General features: G+C 33.6%; 1 protein-coding gene across 4 annotated transcripts in view; it reads right to left on the bottom strand.

Annotated features, from left to right (window-relative positions):
* Positions 1 to 14,767, bottom strand: part of Ranbp17 (RAN binding protein 17) — a 348,452-nt gene that overhangs the window by 122,056 nt on the left and 211,629 nt on the right. For 2 of the 4 annotated variants that reach the window (XM_013078434.3, XM_021239677.2), the window contains one exon: positions 4,797 to 4,856. The exons of the other annotated variants lie outside the window; for them this stretch is intronic. In XM_013078434.3, the coding sequence (XP_012933888.2) occupies positions 4,797 to 4,856 (60 nt within the window). The remainder of the gene's footprint in view (positions 1 to 4,796; positions 4,857 to 14,767) is intronic. 4 annotated transcript variants of the gene reach the window in all.

Consider the following 14,767-nt stretch of genomic DNA (forward strand, 5'->3'; position numbering starts at 1 on the left):
AAGAAAATTTGAAGGTGGGAAGTAATGTGTTTGGTGAGGAAATATCCACAGAATTGTTCATCATAAAGCACAAGTCAAAGAAAATTTTCTAGAGAAAACAATTCTAACAAAACACAGTTTTTAATACTCTTCTTCATCTTTTATTACTTCACCAAAAATGCTTTTATCATATAAAGCAAAAAACCACATCACAGTAACCATTTTTTAAGGAAGCACATAGGAGTTGGGATAGGGACTCAAAAAACTCACTCTCAGTTCACAGATTCGTAATCTTTAATTTCAGAATCTATTAAGATAATCTCACCATAATAAAAACTGAACAAAAAAAATCTAAGAAGTATGAGACTAAACCATTAGTCATTCTTCAGAGAAGGGTGGACAATAGATGACATTAGGTAAATAAATTATTATTCCTTTGGTTATATATTTCACATAGTCAGAGATGAACCCATTGTAACCAAGTTTTTGCCTGTTTCTCTTCAGTTCTTCCCCCTTCTTTCCCTCTCTTTTAGTATATCTGCATTTCTTTATTACTCTTCTTGTGAACAGAGATAATACTCTTTTATCTCAACCATGCATATTATTTAATGTTAAATGAATAAAAATAATGTTAAAGTATATACTTTGGCCAATTTCATTTGTAATATTTTTAACCAAAGGAAAACAATCTATAAAGCTATGCTTTTCTTGTTTTGTTTTTACAGAGAACTTTTTTTCTTATAAAAATATATTTAAAATTCTATTCATTGAAAGTGAACACTGGTAAATCTGTTATTTAAAAAGGTGGGGTTTTAATGCTATAATATATATTTATTATATTTTTGGAAATGCTCTCACTGCAGATTCAGCAAGAACTTTCTTTAAATTTTTCTTTAGCACATCAATTGTTGCAAGCTTGTTGTTGGAATTGAATAGACTATGACCTTGTTGTATTAATTTTCCAAGTAAAAAATGTTTCCTCCACTGTTTCAAGCATTTGTTCCTGGAGGGCAGAAGTATCTGTTTCCACAGTACTTAGAACACTGTTTGATAAACTTAACAAAGGTGAAAGAGTATAGATTTTGGTCCCAAAGATAACTAGATTTGAATTCTGGATCTGCCACCAAGTAAATGTTACTGAAAGTCTCTGAATCTTGGGTTCTAATCTGTAAAAAAAAAATGATGATGATGATGGTAATAATAATAATAAATACCTACTTTATGTGTTTTGGGGAATATTAAACAATGACCCCTAACTCAGAGCTTGGCATTTAGTAGTTACTTTCTTTGCTATCCTCTTTGACGGACTTTGTGCACAGCTGGTGCTAAAATTATCAGCTAATATCTTTTCAAGAGAAGGCTCTTCACATAAAAAATAACTGGTAAGAAGGTGATTTTTCTGGAGATTTTCACACAGCATAGATATAATCACCAAAACAAATAAAACCTTGAAATTTACATTAATAACTCTGAAATCTTTATATATGTGTGGGGAATTGCAATTGTTAAAGGCATAAAGCAACTTCTTCAAAATTTCATGATAAAAATCTAAATCCTTTCTAATTCTAAATAGTTATTGCCTTAGAAGCTAGAAAAATTACCCACTTTAATCAGTCACCCACCTCTGTCTAGTTCTTTAAATATAGGAAACTGTTATAAATATAAGAAATTGTCATTATTATAGACTTAAGAAAAACATGGATCCTAAAGAAAGTGTTTTCATTTTTTTGTTTTATTTCTATTTATTATATTGCAAAGGTTCTTTTAAATTTTAGAAGAGCATTTGGATATATACATAATGTTTCAGTGTTCCAAATACATTTTCTAACTTTTGAACTAATCAAATGACAAGTATTGCCTCTGTATTTGTAGATAGCGTCAATGATCTTACGTATGGTTTTCAAAGGAAACCAGATAAGAAAACCAGACAAGGAAATAAACATACAAATAACAACAAGATTCTGAGTTGCAATTTTAACTTAATAAAGAATGAAAGCATGTATTGTGTTAATTTTAAAATTGCTTTCTTTTTCCAGACTTAATCCTTGGTCTTGGGTATCTGCAGCACTATCTCTAACATTCTGGTTATAACTTGGAAGAAACTAATTATGTCAATCCTTAAAGCTGAAGTAGATTACAGAACTGGGAAACCCAGAATATTAGTTCCTAAAGGTTGTATGGATATATAATGACAGTCACAGAAATTCAATAACAGCTCTCTATGAAATGTACTCAAAAGCACCCCATGAAACAAATTAAAAAGAACAATGAATCTCTTATTCTGTGCAAATAAGAAAATAAGCGAAAACACTGATTCTATAGGCTTTCATAATAGCTGTTATAATGAATTAAGATTTTGGATAATGAATTTTTAGAAAATTGCAGTAAGTTAATACCCTTAGGCCTTCTGTAAATGTTTAAGATGTTATAACTTCTCAAAGAGCTTTAGAATACTGTAAGCAGGCTCAATACAGAAAATTAGGAATACTGTTGAAATCAGCAACATTCTGCCATAGATATGTATTTTCCCTGAGCCAATTTCTGCTCAAAAACTCACACCAAATAATACAAAAACTGGTATCACAAATACCTCAAATTACTGTGAATTTTAAAGTATTGTTTCAGCTTACTGCAATGACTTACCAATTAAGGTTTTAAACTGGTTATCATTTGGTAAAACAAACCTGTCACTGGAAAGGTTACATTATAATGAAAAAATTTTTATTCTTTAGTAAGAAAATTTCAAAACAGAACCTGAAAGCACTTACGAGTAAGAAAGCAATTTTTGTATTTTCATCTTGGGTTTCAAGGACCATCGAGGTCAATTCAGTACGTTTTATATAGAAGACCCATCAAAATAAAAATGTAAGTAGCAGAGGGAGAAGGAGGGGTGTAAGAAGGAAATGGGAGAACTTAATGACTTGGATCTAAACTGTTTGGAAGACACTGAACTCTTTCATTAACATATGAAGCTGAATAAAACATGAATATCACAAGTAACTTACAACCACATCAAAAGAATAGTACAAACATCATTGCTGCATATTAAATACACAAACAACAATCATGAATAGTTTCATATTAATCTTACCTAATTTTTCCATATCACTTAAAATAACATCACTAAACAGAACTGAAATAAGATAGACAAATCTTTTATCAGAATTTAATTTTAAAACCATAATTTATATTAGAAACTAAGTGGTAAAAGGCAAGGGATCTGCTTGCCATATTCAGTAGAATATAGAATGGCATCTGATAAAGAAAAGCTGGTTATGGAAGCATAAAATAAGTAAGTTAAATTTTCGTATCAATTAGAATATCTGAGCCCACCATCTGTGGTGGCCATCTTGCTAAGGGGACATATACCTAACAAATCTCTTAAGAGGCATTCCTAATCTCCTTGAATAAGCTATTGTATAAGAAAACTTGGAGCATCCAGTTTGGCCTCACATTTCCTTCGCTCCACATCCTGTGGCACAAAGCACGAACTCAGCAGGCTGGGGTGCAGGGCTGCCTGCTGCTTGTGATAATCCCCTCTCCCAGTAGGGGCCTCCACTGATGCATGGCTAAGAACATGTTTCCTCTTTTGCTTGCACCCCAGTGGGGTTTCCATTCCTGACTTGGGCCCAAATCCAGACTAAGGAAGGTGGAAAAGTTAGAAGGCTCCAGATGCTGTCAGAGATATTTCTGGATTAGTTTCTGAACAATCATTAATTAGAAAGGGAAATATAGGTGTAGTGCAAAAACCAGGAAGACTGGTAATTTTGGAGATTCTTTCCTTCCCACCTCCAGCCAGATCTAAGGTCTAACTACCACCTGTTCAACAGAAGCTGGCTGTTTGCCTCATTTTCCTTCAGGGAGCCAATGACTAAGAATCTTCACCAGCATGAACCTAATGCCTCCCGACAGGCCTTCACTAGCCAAGAAGGACCCGGGTCGAGTGCACCAGTTATTGGTCACAGGATATACAGCCCACAGAAAGACTCCCGTGGTGCAACCAGCTGAAAGCCAACTAGAGAAGATGGAGAGTGTACATTTGTCTTGACACAGCTCTGCTCCTGCTGGCTGCCAACTCACTCTGTATCTTGGGCCAAGCTTCTGTTAAACTAGTCTTCTGTGGATAAAGCCATAGTTTAGCCTTCAGTATATATATTATCTTCCCAAGCCCATTCAAAAGGAAAGTACTGTGGCTATGGCACAAGACTATGGGAAAAAGGCTTGACTCTCTTTTGAGACCAGGGTCTGAAGGGGCATTTATAATTCTTTGTAATAGAAAATTTATAAGACAATATGATTAGATTTTAGAATAAAATAGCTGACACTAGGTGAGGTATGTAAGAGGGTGATGGCAGAGGCGGGGAATAGGCAATAAAATATTCTGCTTACTCTAATACCCCATACCACTTAAAAGTGTCAGTGAGAAACATTTTCTGGCATAAGGGACACATGTGTTCTTGACAGCATCAATAACAGATGCTAGTCAATGTAGCTATATAAAACTTTACCCTTTCAGGTATGAGTAACTGGTTAGAATTGGCCACTCAGAAATGTTATAAACAAGAAACTGTGGATGCTTTTCACATGATACAATCATACTAGAGTTTGTGCAGTTAATACTGCTTATAAGCTTTTGAACATTTGGCTGTAAAACATGCACACTGTAGGACTATCTAGTATATAAAAAAAGGAATCAAGACAGTGCACCCTACACTTATCACTGTGCATGTGCCTGTTTTAGTAACAAGAATCTGGGGCTGTAGTGAGACAAGCATAAAGACTGGTGCTTCACCACCATAACCAGTAACTCAACTCACCTTAGCTATTTTCCAAGCCTTCTCTGGAACTCTGGATACATCACTCCTCAGGCGTACAACCTAAAAAGCACAGAATTTAAAGACCTACCACCTGGTGCCAGGGATAAGAGAAAAGCAAAAGGCCTTCCCAATCTCACATACAAGGAGAAAGTAGCTCAAGATTTACTTGGCTATCACTTAAAATATTCTTGGGTCTTTGATTTTATTCTAGAGCCTGTGAGCAGAGGAATAGTGAAGTTCTATACAACTCTAGATACACTTATATGGATTACAATAGGTTTGCTTCAATAGAATAATTTAAGAGATCAATTACTAAAGGCTATCTCTAAAAAAGAACAAATCATAAACAATATTTGGCAGGATTATTTTTAAGAATGCCTCAATACTGTTGTTTTCCATAAGACACTTTCATTATACAGGTGTGGCAAGGGGAACCAATAACAAGTAGGCCAAGTCATCTTCTGATGGGCAAAAATGCATCTTTCATAAACAAACTCATTTTTTCAGTCATTCAGAAGGTAAGTAAATCATGTTTAGTCTTTCATCACTTAATTCTTGTACATACACACTCAACCAAACCCTCTGTAAAGGCACAGCAAACTATTGCTGTGGTGGACATGTTAAGGTCATTACCAGATTCCCAATTGTATTTTTAGCATCTTTATTTTAATCATGCATGCTTCCTATTAATTCTTTTTGTTTCCACATTGCCACTCTGAAATCATACCGTTTTCTATATCTAAAACAACTTCTGTATCTTCCTCCGAAGGATACTCAACTCTATCCCTCTGAGAAGAAAAATGTCACATGAAGAGAAGAGATGAAATGGCTCAAGGAATGAAAAATGGGTGTCAATAACATTTATATTTTATTACTGTCAGATCTACTATTTTCATTATATTCTTAAATTTTACTAAAAACTGTTCCTTTCTAACATTTAATTTCTCTTTCACACTAGTTTAGTTAATGAAAACTTTAACTTACCCCAAATGCAGTGAAACAGAGTTCACCTTCTAATGGCCCATTAACTACTTCAAATATTAATATCTGGCTTTAACTCAGAGGAAGCAATATTTGCAGCAATAGGCTAAATCTTGTTTCCATTTTGGTCTTCTATGTTGAAAATTTGCTAAAATGTATGCAAAAGCCCAAGAGGTGGACCAAGATAATAAGAGGAATACTGTACTCAGGAAGCATATTCTTCTCTTATTAAGAAGACAGAAAGGCGCAAATTTATTGAGTATATATTTAAGGTAACTTCAGCTAGGAGGAAATACAGAATGTAATGTGTAGTGTAATGCACACGAAGTTTTGAGTGACACTCTGCCACTTGTTAGCTTGGCACAGTGTGTGGTAGATAACAATCATTCAATAAATAGCTTTATTTAATGAGTTAATTCTGTAACTCCAGTTAGTCTCTCACAGACTCAATTTACTTACCTGTATGACAGAAAGACTAGCCAAATAAAAAAATATATCATTAATCAGGAGGCAGTCTATAAGGTATTTGGGGATAGATTCTGAAGCCCAAGACTAGTGGGATTCTGCTACTTACTGTTTTGATTTTGAATACATTGATTACTCTTTAAAACTCAGCTTCCTAAACTGAGGATGACAGTAGGACCTAATTTATAAAATTTTAAAAAGGATGATTATGTAGCACAGCCCTGGCTCACAGTAAAATTTCTCTAAGTGTGAGCTATTGCTATTACTGGCATGTGGCAAGACGACAGTCCCCTTTTTTCTACTTTATTTGAATTAGATGCTGGAAAATAGATATATTTTCTAAATTCATATGTAAAGAGCTTTAGTAATGGTTAAAAAAGAATGGTTAGAGGAGAGAGAGCACTAACGAAAGGTAGGATAACTCCTAACCTTATATAATGGGTCTAGTATTTGAGCATTCCAAAGAAACAGAAGTAGGATCAAGAAAATCAATGGGAAAGAAGGAAGAAAACAATGGGTTGTGGTACCTGGTGATGTTTATCTCAAGGGCTCATTTGTATCACTTAGGTTTCCAATTCTGAAGCCCTAATCCTTATTTTTTGAGTTATCATAAGTCCCTACTTCACATATTTCTGGTAAGTTTTCAACTCACTGGGTAAGTAGATGATTTACAATGCCATGTCCAATACATTATCATTTTTCCAATTCAGATCAATGAGCTGAGAAACTAAATTAATGCAGACAATAGGTTACAGAACATCATCACTAGTTTTAAATTATTAAAATATTTGCGCGCGTGTGTGCGTGCGTGTGTGTGTGTGTGCGCGTGTGTGTGTGTGAGAGAGAGAAAGAGAGAGATGGGCCACTAAGGAGCATTCTTTCATAGTAAGAACAGAAAAGGGCTGCCTTCTATATAGAAATACAACATTACTGATCTCTGATTGTGGGCTGAGTCACTTCTCCATTGTAGGACAGATTATATCAAATATCTAGATCTAGCTTAGTTCTCTTGTGACTAGGACTACCTAGGACTAGAAGTCCCATCTGTGTAGTAGAAAAGAGTTCTTTTTACTTGGGAAATAACAGCTAACATGGGGATGAAATTTATAATGTTGGTACTATCAGTCATCACACTCTGAAACTGAACATGCCTGAACTCATGTCTAAATACATACATACATACATAGGCACTATGATATAGTAGAAAGCAAACTGGATATAAAGTAGGATGACTTTCAAGTTCTGCCATTGAACAAGTTTTTAAGTGTTCTGAAATTCTGTAAAATGAAGATAATCAAACCTGCTAAATAGGAGACTGTTGAGAAAACTAAACAAGAAAAAGTAATAAATAACTCAGCAAAGTAGTTAAATAGAAAGTAGAAATCCAATATAGATTGGATTAAGATTGAAGATAAACTACATTTGCAAATGTTTCATAGATATTTATCATTTTATGTTACCTGGAACAAAAAAGGAATTTCAAGATTACAGCATAGATATTGTAATACCCAATGCCTTAAACTTAAGAAAGTTGAAGAGTATGTTAGGCAGCTGTACCTCCTGGCAAGTTAGCATTATAGTTCATGTCTCATAAATTCAAATGGTCAGATAAAAGACAATTGCATATTTGTACGATTAAATGTGAAAACATTTCTAAGGAGTCAGTAAAATGGACCAAGAGGAAGCATGGAAGAAAGTGGCCATAAAAACTTGGAGATGATAAAGGACAGTTAAGTGGCCAAAAGGCTAAAAGAAGTGGGTAAGGTGGGGTGAAAGAAAAAAAAACAACCTTAAGAACTGCAATTCTCAGTAAATGTAAAGCCATTAGTGTACTAAGGTGTTTCTCACATTTCAACATTTTCTATTATTGTATAATTTTTCCCCTTAAAAGTTTCCAACCAAACTTACTGGGTGTGAGAAATTTTCCATGAAAATGCATTTCCAATTTTGTTATGGGAACCCATCAGAAAATATAATTCACATTGAGAAAACTTGTTTAAAAGCCAACTTGGTTAAACATGTCTATTCAGTAAACCAAGGGATACTGATGCTGGGGAGCTACTCGGGCCTAGGGGAAAGTAAAATCCCAATAAGTATGCCAAATGGGCTTTTGTATTTCAAGACTCCTTCAACAGAAACACTATGGGAAAATAAAAATTAAGAAAACATTGAACTTAACTAATTTAAATGCTGAAAATATATTTTACATTTATGCTTTATTACCAAGTGCTTTTCCCACATTTGTCCCAAGGCAGCAGATGAAGCTCTATAGCCACCATTGCTAATACTAGCAATTGGAACATGCTCTTTGGCAAGGCAGAAATAAGATAATTGTTCAATATAGGCTGGCTTTTCAGAAATACTGGAAGCACTGCCTGTAATTATAGACATCTGTCACTGCTAGCCACTCAGTACTAACCCTGACATCAATATACAACCATAGCACTAAACTGCCTGCAGGCATAGCAATGGAGACCAGATACGCTAGGCAGGCAATCATCTGCTTCATCCAAACGATCTGTCAAAGGTTCCCAACCACAAATAGCTCTTACATTTTGTATCCTTAGGATAATATGTTGATTTATTTTAGATTCTCTAATATTTACAGTCAAAGGCATCTGCTAAAATAAAGAAACAAAACTTATGGCTAATGGAGGCAGTTACTGTTCACAGTCATCATAAAAGGTCATAGCTCAACCCTCAAATGTTAAAAATTGATGGCAGCTTTAACCATGCACTATCATACAGATGTTTCCTTTTGTAGAGGCAATTATTTTCAATAGCAATTCAAAATGGTAAATACAATCTTTCATCAGGCAGTATGTTGCCACATGATCTAATAGAAATGCTCATATTTTAAACCTATTTTTGAGATGTAAAGATAAGTTTCAACAATGAGTACAGAAGAATCCAGATTCTCAATCTGGGTTTAGCTTTACATATAGTACCTTATCTGGCAATATTTTTTACATATACAAATATTGTGATGCCTAAAAATTAGGAAATGATATTAAAGGATAAAATACTTGGTTAATGAATGAGTCAACTGACATGTAATCTTGCTGGGTGTAAAACTTACTGAAATGTACATGTGCATGTACCTTCATATTTTTTAAAGTCCAGAGACGAATTGTAGTTTTAAATCACTCTCTTTTTCAGAGAACTGAAAATTATAAAATATTTAGACTAATTAAGAATAAAGACTCACAGTTATCATAATGTGTTGCTAAAACCCAGATACTTCTTGGTTTGATCACAACAGCCTATGCTGAAGAAAAACTATTAATTACTGACAGACAGTTAGCTTACAAGTGAGCTGCATTTTAAAAACCTCCTTTAAAATACAATTGCTAAATGCCTTACAGTGCTGTAATGTGAGACAGGTTCAAATCTTATTACTTCACTGAAATTAAAACCTAAGTTTTAATACTGTTCAAGTCGAACAATGATTCCACACTTTATTGCTTTTGAAATCCCTTGATGATCATAGGAAAAAATGCCCCGGAGAAAAAAAGACGTTTTCGATAAACAGAAAATACAGTTTGCACTCTTAGCCTCTTTGTCATCACAAAAAAAGGATTTAATGCCAATTCTTTAAAAAAAGACTTTTTCCCCACAAAATGTGCACCTTGTGTGCCATTTGTAAAATCAGTTCACTTTCTTTTATTTATTACTGCAGTGCGGCAAGGCAATAAAGAAGCTACCAATAGCTAATAAATTACATGCCTTTTAAAACAATTCTCTTGCTACAAAAACATGTAACTACAAAGGTTTACATTTACATGGTACATCACATGAAATGTCTAGATTTGTGTCCTATTAACCATTTTGGCAAATTGTGGACTTTTTACCAACTAGCTGACAGGAAAAATAATAAAATGATACACAAATGTCCACACAACATAAAAATAAATGCTGTTCAAGAAAACTATTCTTAGGCTATTTGTACTTTCTAAATATCCTAAATTTATTAAAAAACATGTTTCAATAAATTATTTTATGTACCAAGAAGGTATTTAAAGATTTTTAATCAAGATTAAACTTAATACGGAGAATTAAGAAAGTATGTTTTGTTCTAATATTCCTAGTGTCATACAGTCTTTTAAAAATCATAGCTCACAGTATCACTTAAATTACAAAAGTCAAGTTTACTGGATGTAAGGCAAAATACCCAATTCTGTTTCTTAGTATGCACTGTATTTTAAGAAAGATATAGAAATTTGACTATTTAGGAAAAACTCCCCTCAAACATGTTTTGCTTGGTTATAATCCACCTTAAAAAATATTTCAGATATCTACAAAAACTGCTTTTTAAATCTTATTTTATGGTAGTAAGTTGCTTATTTTGTTTATGTACAAATGAATTCTTAAGTATCTGTACTCCAATTCCAGGATAAAGTTGTTAAATTAATCAGGGTGTTTGCTTAATGCTTTCATCTTCTAATCTCATGGTAAGAATATATTTATGAGGTAATGTATTGCCTTTTATTATTAATTTCCTCCATTTCCTGTAATAGCTGTGGCTTGCTTGTTTCATACCTACAAAAGTTCAACTTTGTTTAATTATGCATGATGAACAATGCTTATGTTTTCAAGACACAAACAGATTTGCTGCATTTCATCTTTACTTCACGATGACAATCTACTCTAAAAAGAAAAAAAAATTATATTCTGTAGCACTTCATTTCTCTTTTTTCCCTCTCTTTTGGAATCAGCTTGTTATGATTCATAACAAGAATTTGTGGGAGATATCTTTTTCAAACAGTTCATGAAGTAAGTTTATTTCATCTTCACAAATTATTTAGAGGGTACTTTTACCTTAATAAATAATAATATTCTATAACATATGTATATACATGTAGGAAGCCCTGGCATATTTCATAACTTGTTTTTACCTCTTTTTAATATTAAATGCTCATGTTTGCTGAAATCATCAACTTCTCCCAAACTGTAGTTGATTTTATATAATAATATTCTCAATTAGCAACCAAGAAAAATAACATTTACTTTCTCTATTCTCTTTCATCTTACTCATAATATTTTATTTTAAATCTTTAATTACTCAGATTACCCTCCTTTGGTTAAGGACGGTCATTCACTATATTTTCTCTTTTTTACTGGTACTGGGGATCGAACTCAGGCCCTTTTGCTTGCGCATCAGGCAGCGAAACCACTGAGCTAAATCCCCGGCTAACTTCATATTTTAAGTGGGGAAAATCATATGTAACATTAAAACATCTCCAAAAATTTGGCTTTACACAGTAAAATAACTTCTTCAATTTTCTGTTTAAAGTTCTTACTATTTGACAATGCTGCTTTCCTAGCTACAAAGAAAAAATATGTATTCACTGGCATTTAATCTACTAAATCCAAATTAAACTTTCTATCAGGTGCTAATTCATTCAATATATGGAAAATAAGCCCCTGCCAGAGTGAGAAAAGTGGTTCTTGGTTCTTGGAGCCAACTGAGATGGGTTGGGAAAGCTTATTTGTTTTAATAATTATCTCCTTAGAAAAGATTAAATATTCATTCTGCTGTTAATCTTTTTAATTTGGTAAGTAATATGAACTGAACTGACAGATTTTCAATCTTGAATGGGAAAGTAAAAAACGTGAAGCTAAGCTTTTCTGGTCTCTTTCTGCACCAATATGAAATGTCCACTCCTTTCTTACGTGTTTATGCTATACAGAAGTGAATGACACTAAAAGAAACCTCAAATATCCTTAAGGAATCTTCTCCTCACTTCCCTAAGATTTCATTAGATGTCTCCAATGTTCTGCATATCATTTATGGGGCTAACTATATTAATAAACAAAGACTGAACCTGTTGGCTTTGTGTTTTCTACCAGTATGTGATAGTATTACTTTTCTTTGTAGTCAATACTGTGTCCCATTGTTTAGCATATAGTAGTCAATTAAATGTATTTGTAATTATAAGTATTTCTATATTCAAAGAAAAAAAAAACACTTATCTAGCCTCAAGTAACACTGCTGTAGCTACTATAAAAGCCTTTTCCAATTTGCAGTTCTTTTTTTTTTTTTTTTTGGTCCCAGGGATCAAACTTGGGTCCTTGCGTCAATTTGCAGTTCTTAAAAACTGGACACTGATTCCAATCCACTGTCTCCTAAGGAGACACTATTCTAATTAACTATACCTAATTCAGAAAAATGTCTAGAATCAGAATAAAATTTCTCTCTTTTTGGCCTTAAAATCTGACCATCTCACCTACTTGATCCATATGCAGTCACTCAAAATGAAAACAGTTGATGATCTAGCACTATCCTATTGTAATGACATATACAAGATATATACAGACATTGTTCCTTTCCTCAAACTTTGCTAACAAGGACACGTAACATAAAATGCTTAAGAAGCAAGATCAGAATTACACTTCAACATTTAATGGACTTAGAGCTAGACAGATCTAAGGTCAAATTTTATGCATGCCACTTCCTACCTATGTATTCTTACTTGAATTGCTTTACTGTAAAACTGGGGTTCATACCACCATCTTAGATTATTTTGAGGCTTACAAGATATAATGGTTGTAAAAAGTTTATCATTATAGTGTTTGACACATAATAAACAATAAATGAGTGCTAGTATAATTACCATTTAACTAAATTTTAACGGATATGACCCAAATACTAAGAACTGCAAATGCAGATGCTTGAATAGAACATTGAATATTGATCAGGGCAGCGGCTTGGGGCAGGAGGGAGAAAAATATAATTCAAGCTTAAGATAGTGAGAATCAAAATGATAGAAGAGGGCTGTGGGAACCAAAACTGGAGTAGGTAAAGTTAGACAATGCAAGACCACAAAAGCCTAAGAGTGCTGGTCTGAGGTAGACAACAGGGAGTCTTTTAAGTGGGAGGTGCCCTATGGAAAAAGTGCTGCTTAAGATTTGTCTACTTATAGTGTGTCACTGATCAGAGTCAGACAGAAGAGGCTTTATCATCCTGTGACCCCACACCATGAGTTTCATGGACATTTATTTTATTTTTAACTTTCCTAGTTCTTTATTTATTCAGTTAGATATTTCTATTGTCTACATTCCTAAACTGAGAATGCCCTCCATCCTCATATACAATTCTTTGGGGGAGTTCATCGGCTTACAAGAGTTCAATTAAGTATGTATCAAATGACTCTAAATCCATAGTTCCAAAAGCAAATACAGAATGTGGAACAGGAACCCCCTAACCACTTCAGCTGTATTACTGAAGAAAAGTAGTCAGGGCTGGGAATTGAAAAGAAATGCTAAGATGGCAAAATTGTGACAATTATGGCTGTCTTTCTTTGAACTAGATAAAAGTCCAAGGTTAATTATATATGTCTATGTTAATTACATAAAAATAAAATGCATCAGTTCAATGGCTCATCTCGTCATTATTGTCCCCTCTTAATGTGCCAATGAACTATACCCCACTAATCATTAACTTCAAAATGTAGAGAGGTAGCTCAGATATTTGTTTCCTTAAATAGTTGGAGAATGTTTAATGCATGGATTTATTAAGCCCATTTGTATTTTCAGTTTATGTCATTATTTGGAAAAAAGTTCCACAAATTTTATTGTACAGCATAGAAAGTAGAATTTTCTCTTTCTTTCCCTGAGCTTAAAGGAAACTTTTAAACTTAAATATTTTAGAAATGTTCACATCTTACCAATAACCTAAACAATCAAAAAGCCAGTAAGAAGAAAACAAAAACCCAAAAAACAAAACAAAAGAAAAAAAAACAAACCCTGATTTTTCCTCTTTAGTACTTAACTTTGTAGGCCAAAGAGATCTAAGGCTATCATAATGTTGATTTCTAGGTCTAGATACTTCTGAAATTTTGCTCTAAAAAAGTGAAATGTAAATATGGGTTGTACCTATTAACACTGTACTTTTAAATAATTTAAAATGAAGTTCTATGTACTCCCTCTGTGGGGTTGGTTTACACAGACCACAGTATAGGCAGTGTAAAAGGCCTAAAAGAACATTATCAAATAGCCATTTGATTCTGACTATAATCTCTAAAGGGAGATCATTAAAGGGAGTAAGTAATAGACAGACATATACACTAAAAAATTAGCTGGAATAAATTTTTAGAAATAGGTCATACTTTGTTCCTTTTCTTTCTTTTAAAAGTAAAAGCACTCTCCCCCCCCCCCCCGCCACGCCCCGGGTACCGGGTATTGAACTCAAGACCTTGTGCTTTCCAGGCAGGTATGGCACCACTGAGCTCCATTCTTGGCCCCAGTAAAAGCATTTTTTTTTCTTAAATTCTTTTATGTACATTTTAGGTATACAATAAATTTACATTTATCATTGGGTGTTTGTACCTGTACATGATGTACCTTAGTTCTTATTTTTTCCCCATTACCTGTGCGCCCTTCACCCCCTCCACCCTTCCCATTTACATAGACTTCATTTCCATTTTTTTTTCTTTTCTCATAATTTTTCCTTTCCATTCTTTCCTTTCCCCATCTCCTCCCACCACCCCTACCCCTTTGGACCTTTTTCCTATTTCAAAGTATCA

This window comes from Heterocephalus glaber, unplaced genomic scaffold (genome assembly GCF_053883595.1).
Source record: "Heterocephalus glaber isolate CG9 unplaced genomic scaffold, H.glaber_assembly_v1.0 deba00001606, whole genome shotgun sequence".
Classification (NCBI taxonomy): domain Eukaryota; kingdom Metazoa; phylum Chordata; class Mammalia; order Rodentia; family Bathyergidae; genus Heterocephalus; species Heterocephalus glaber.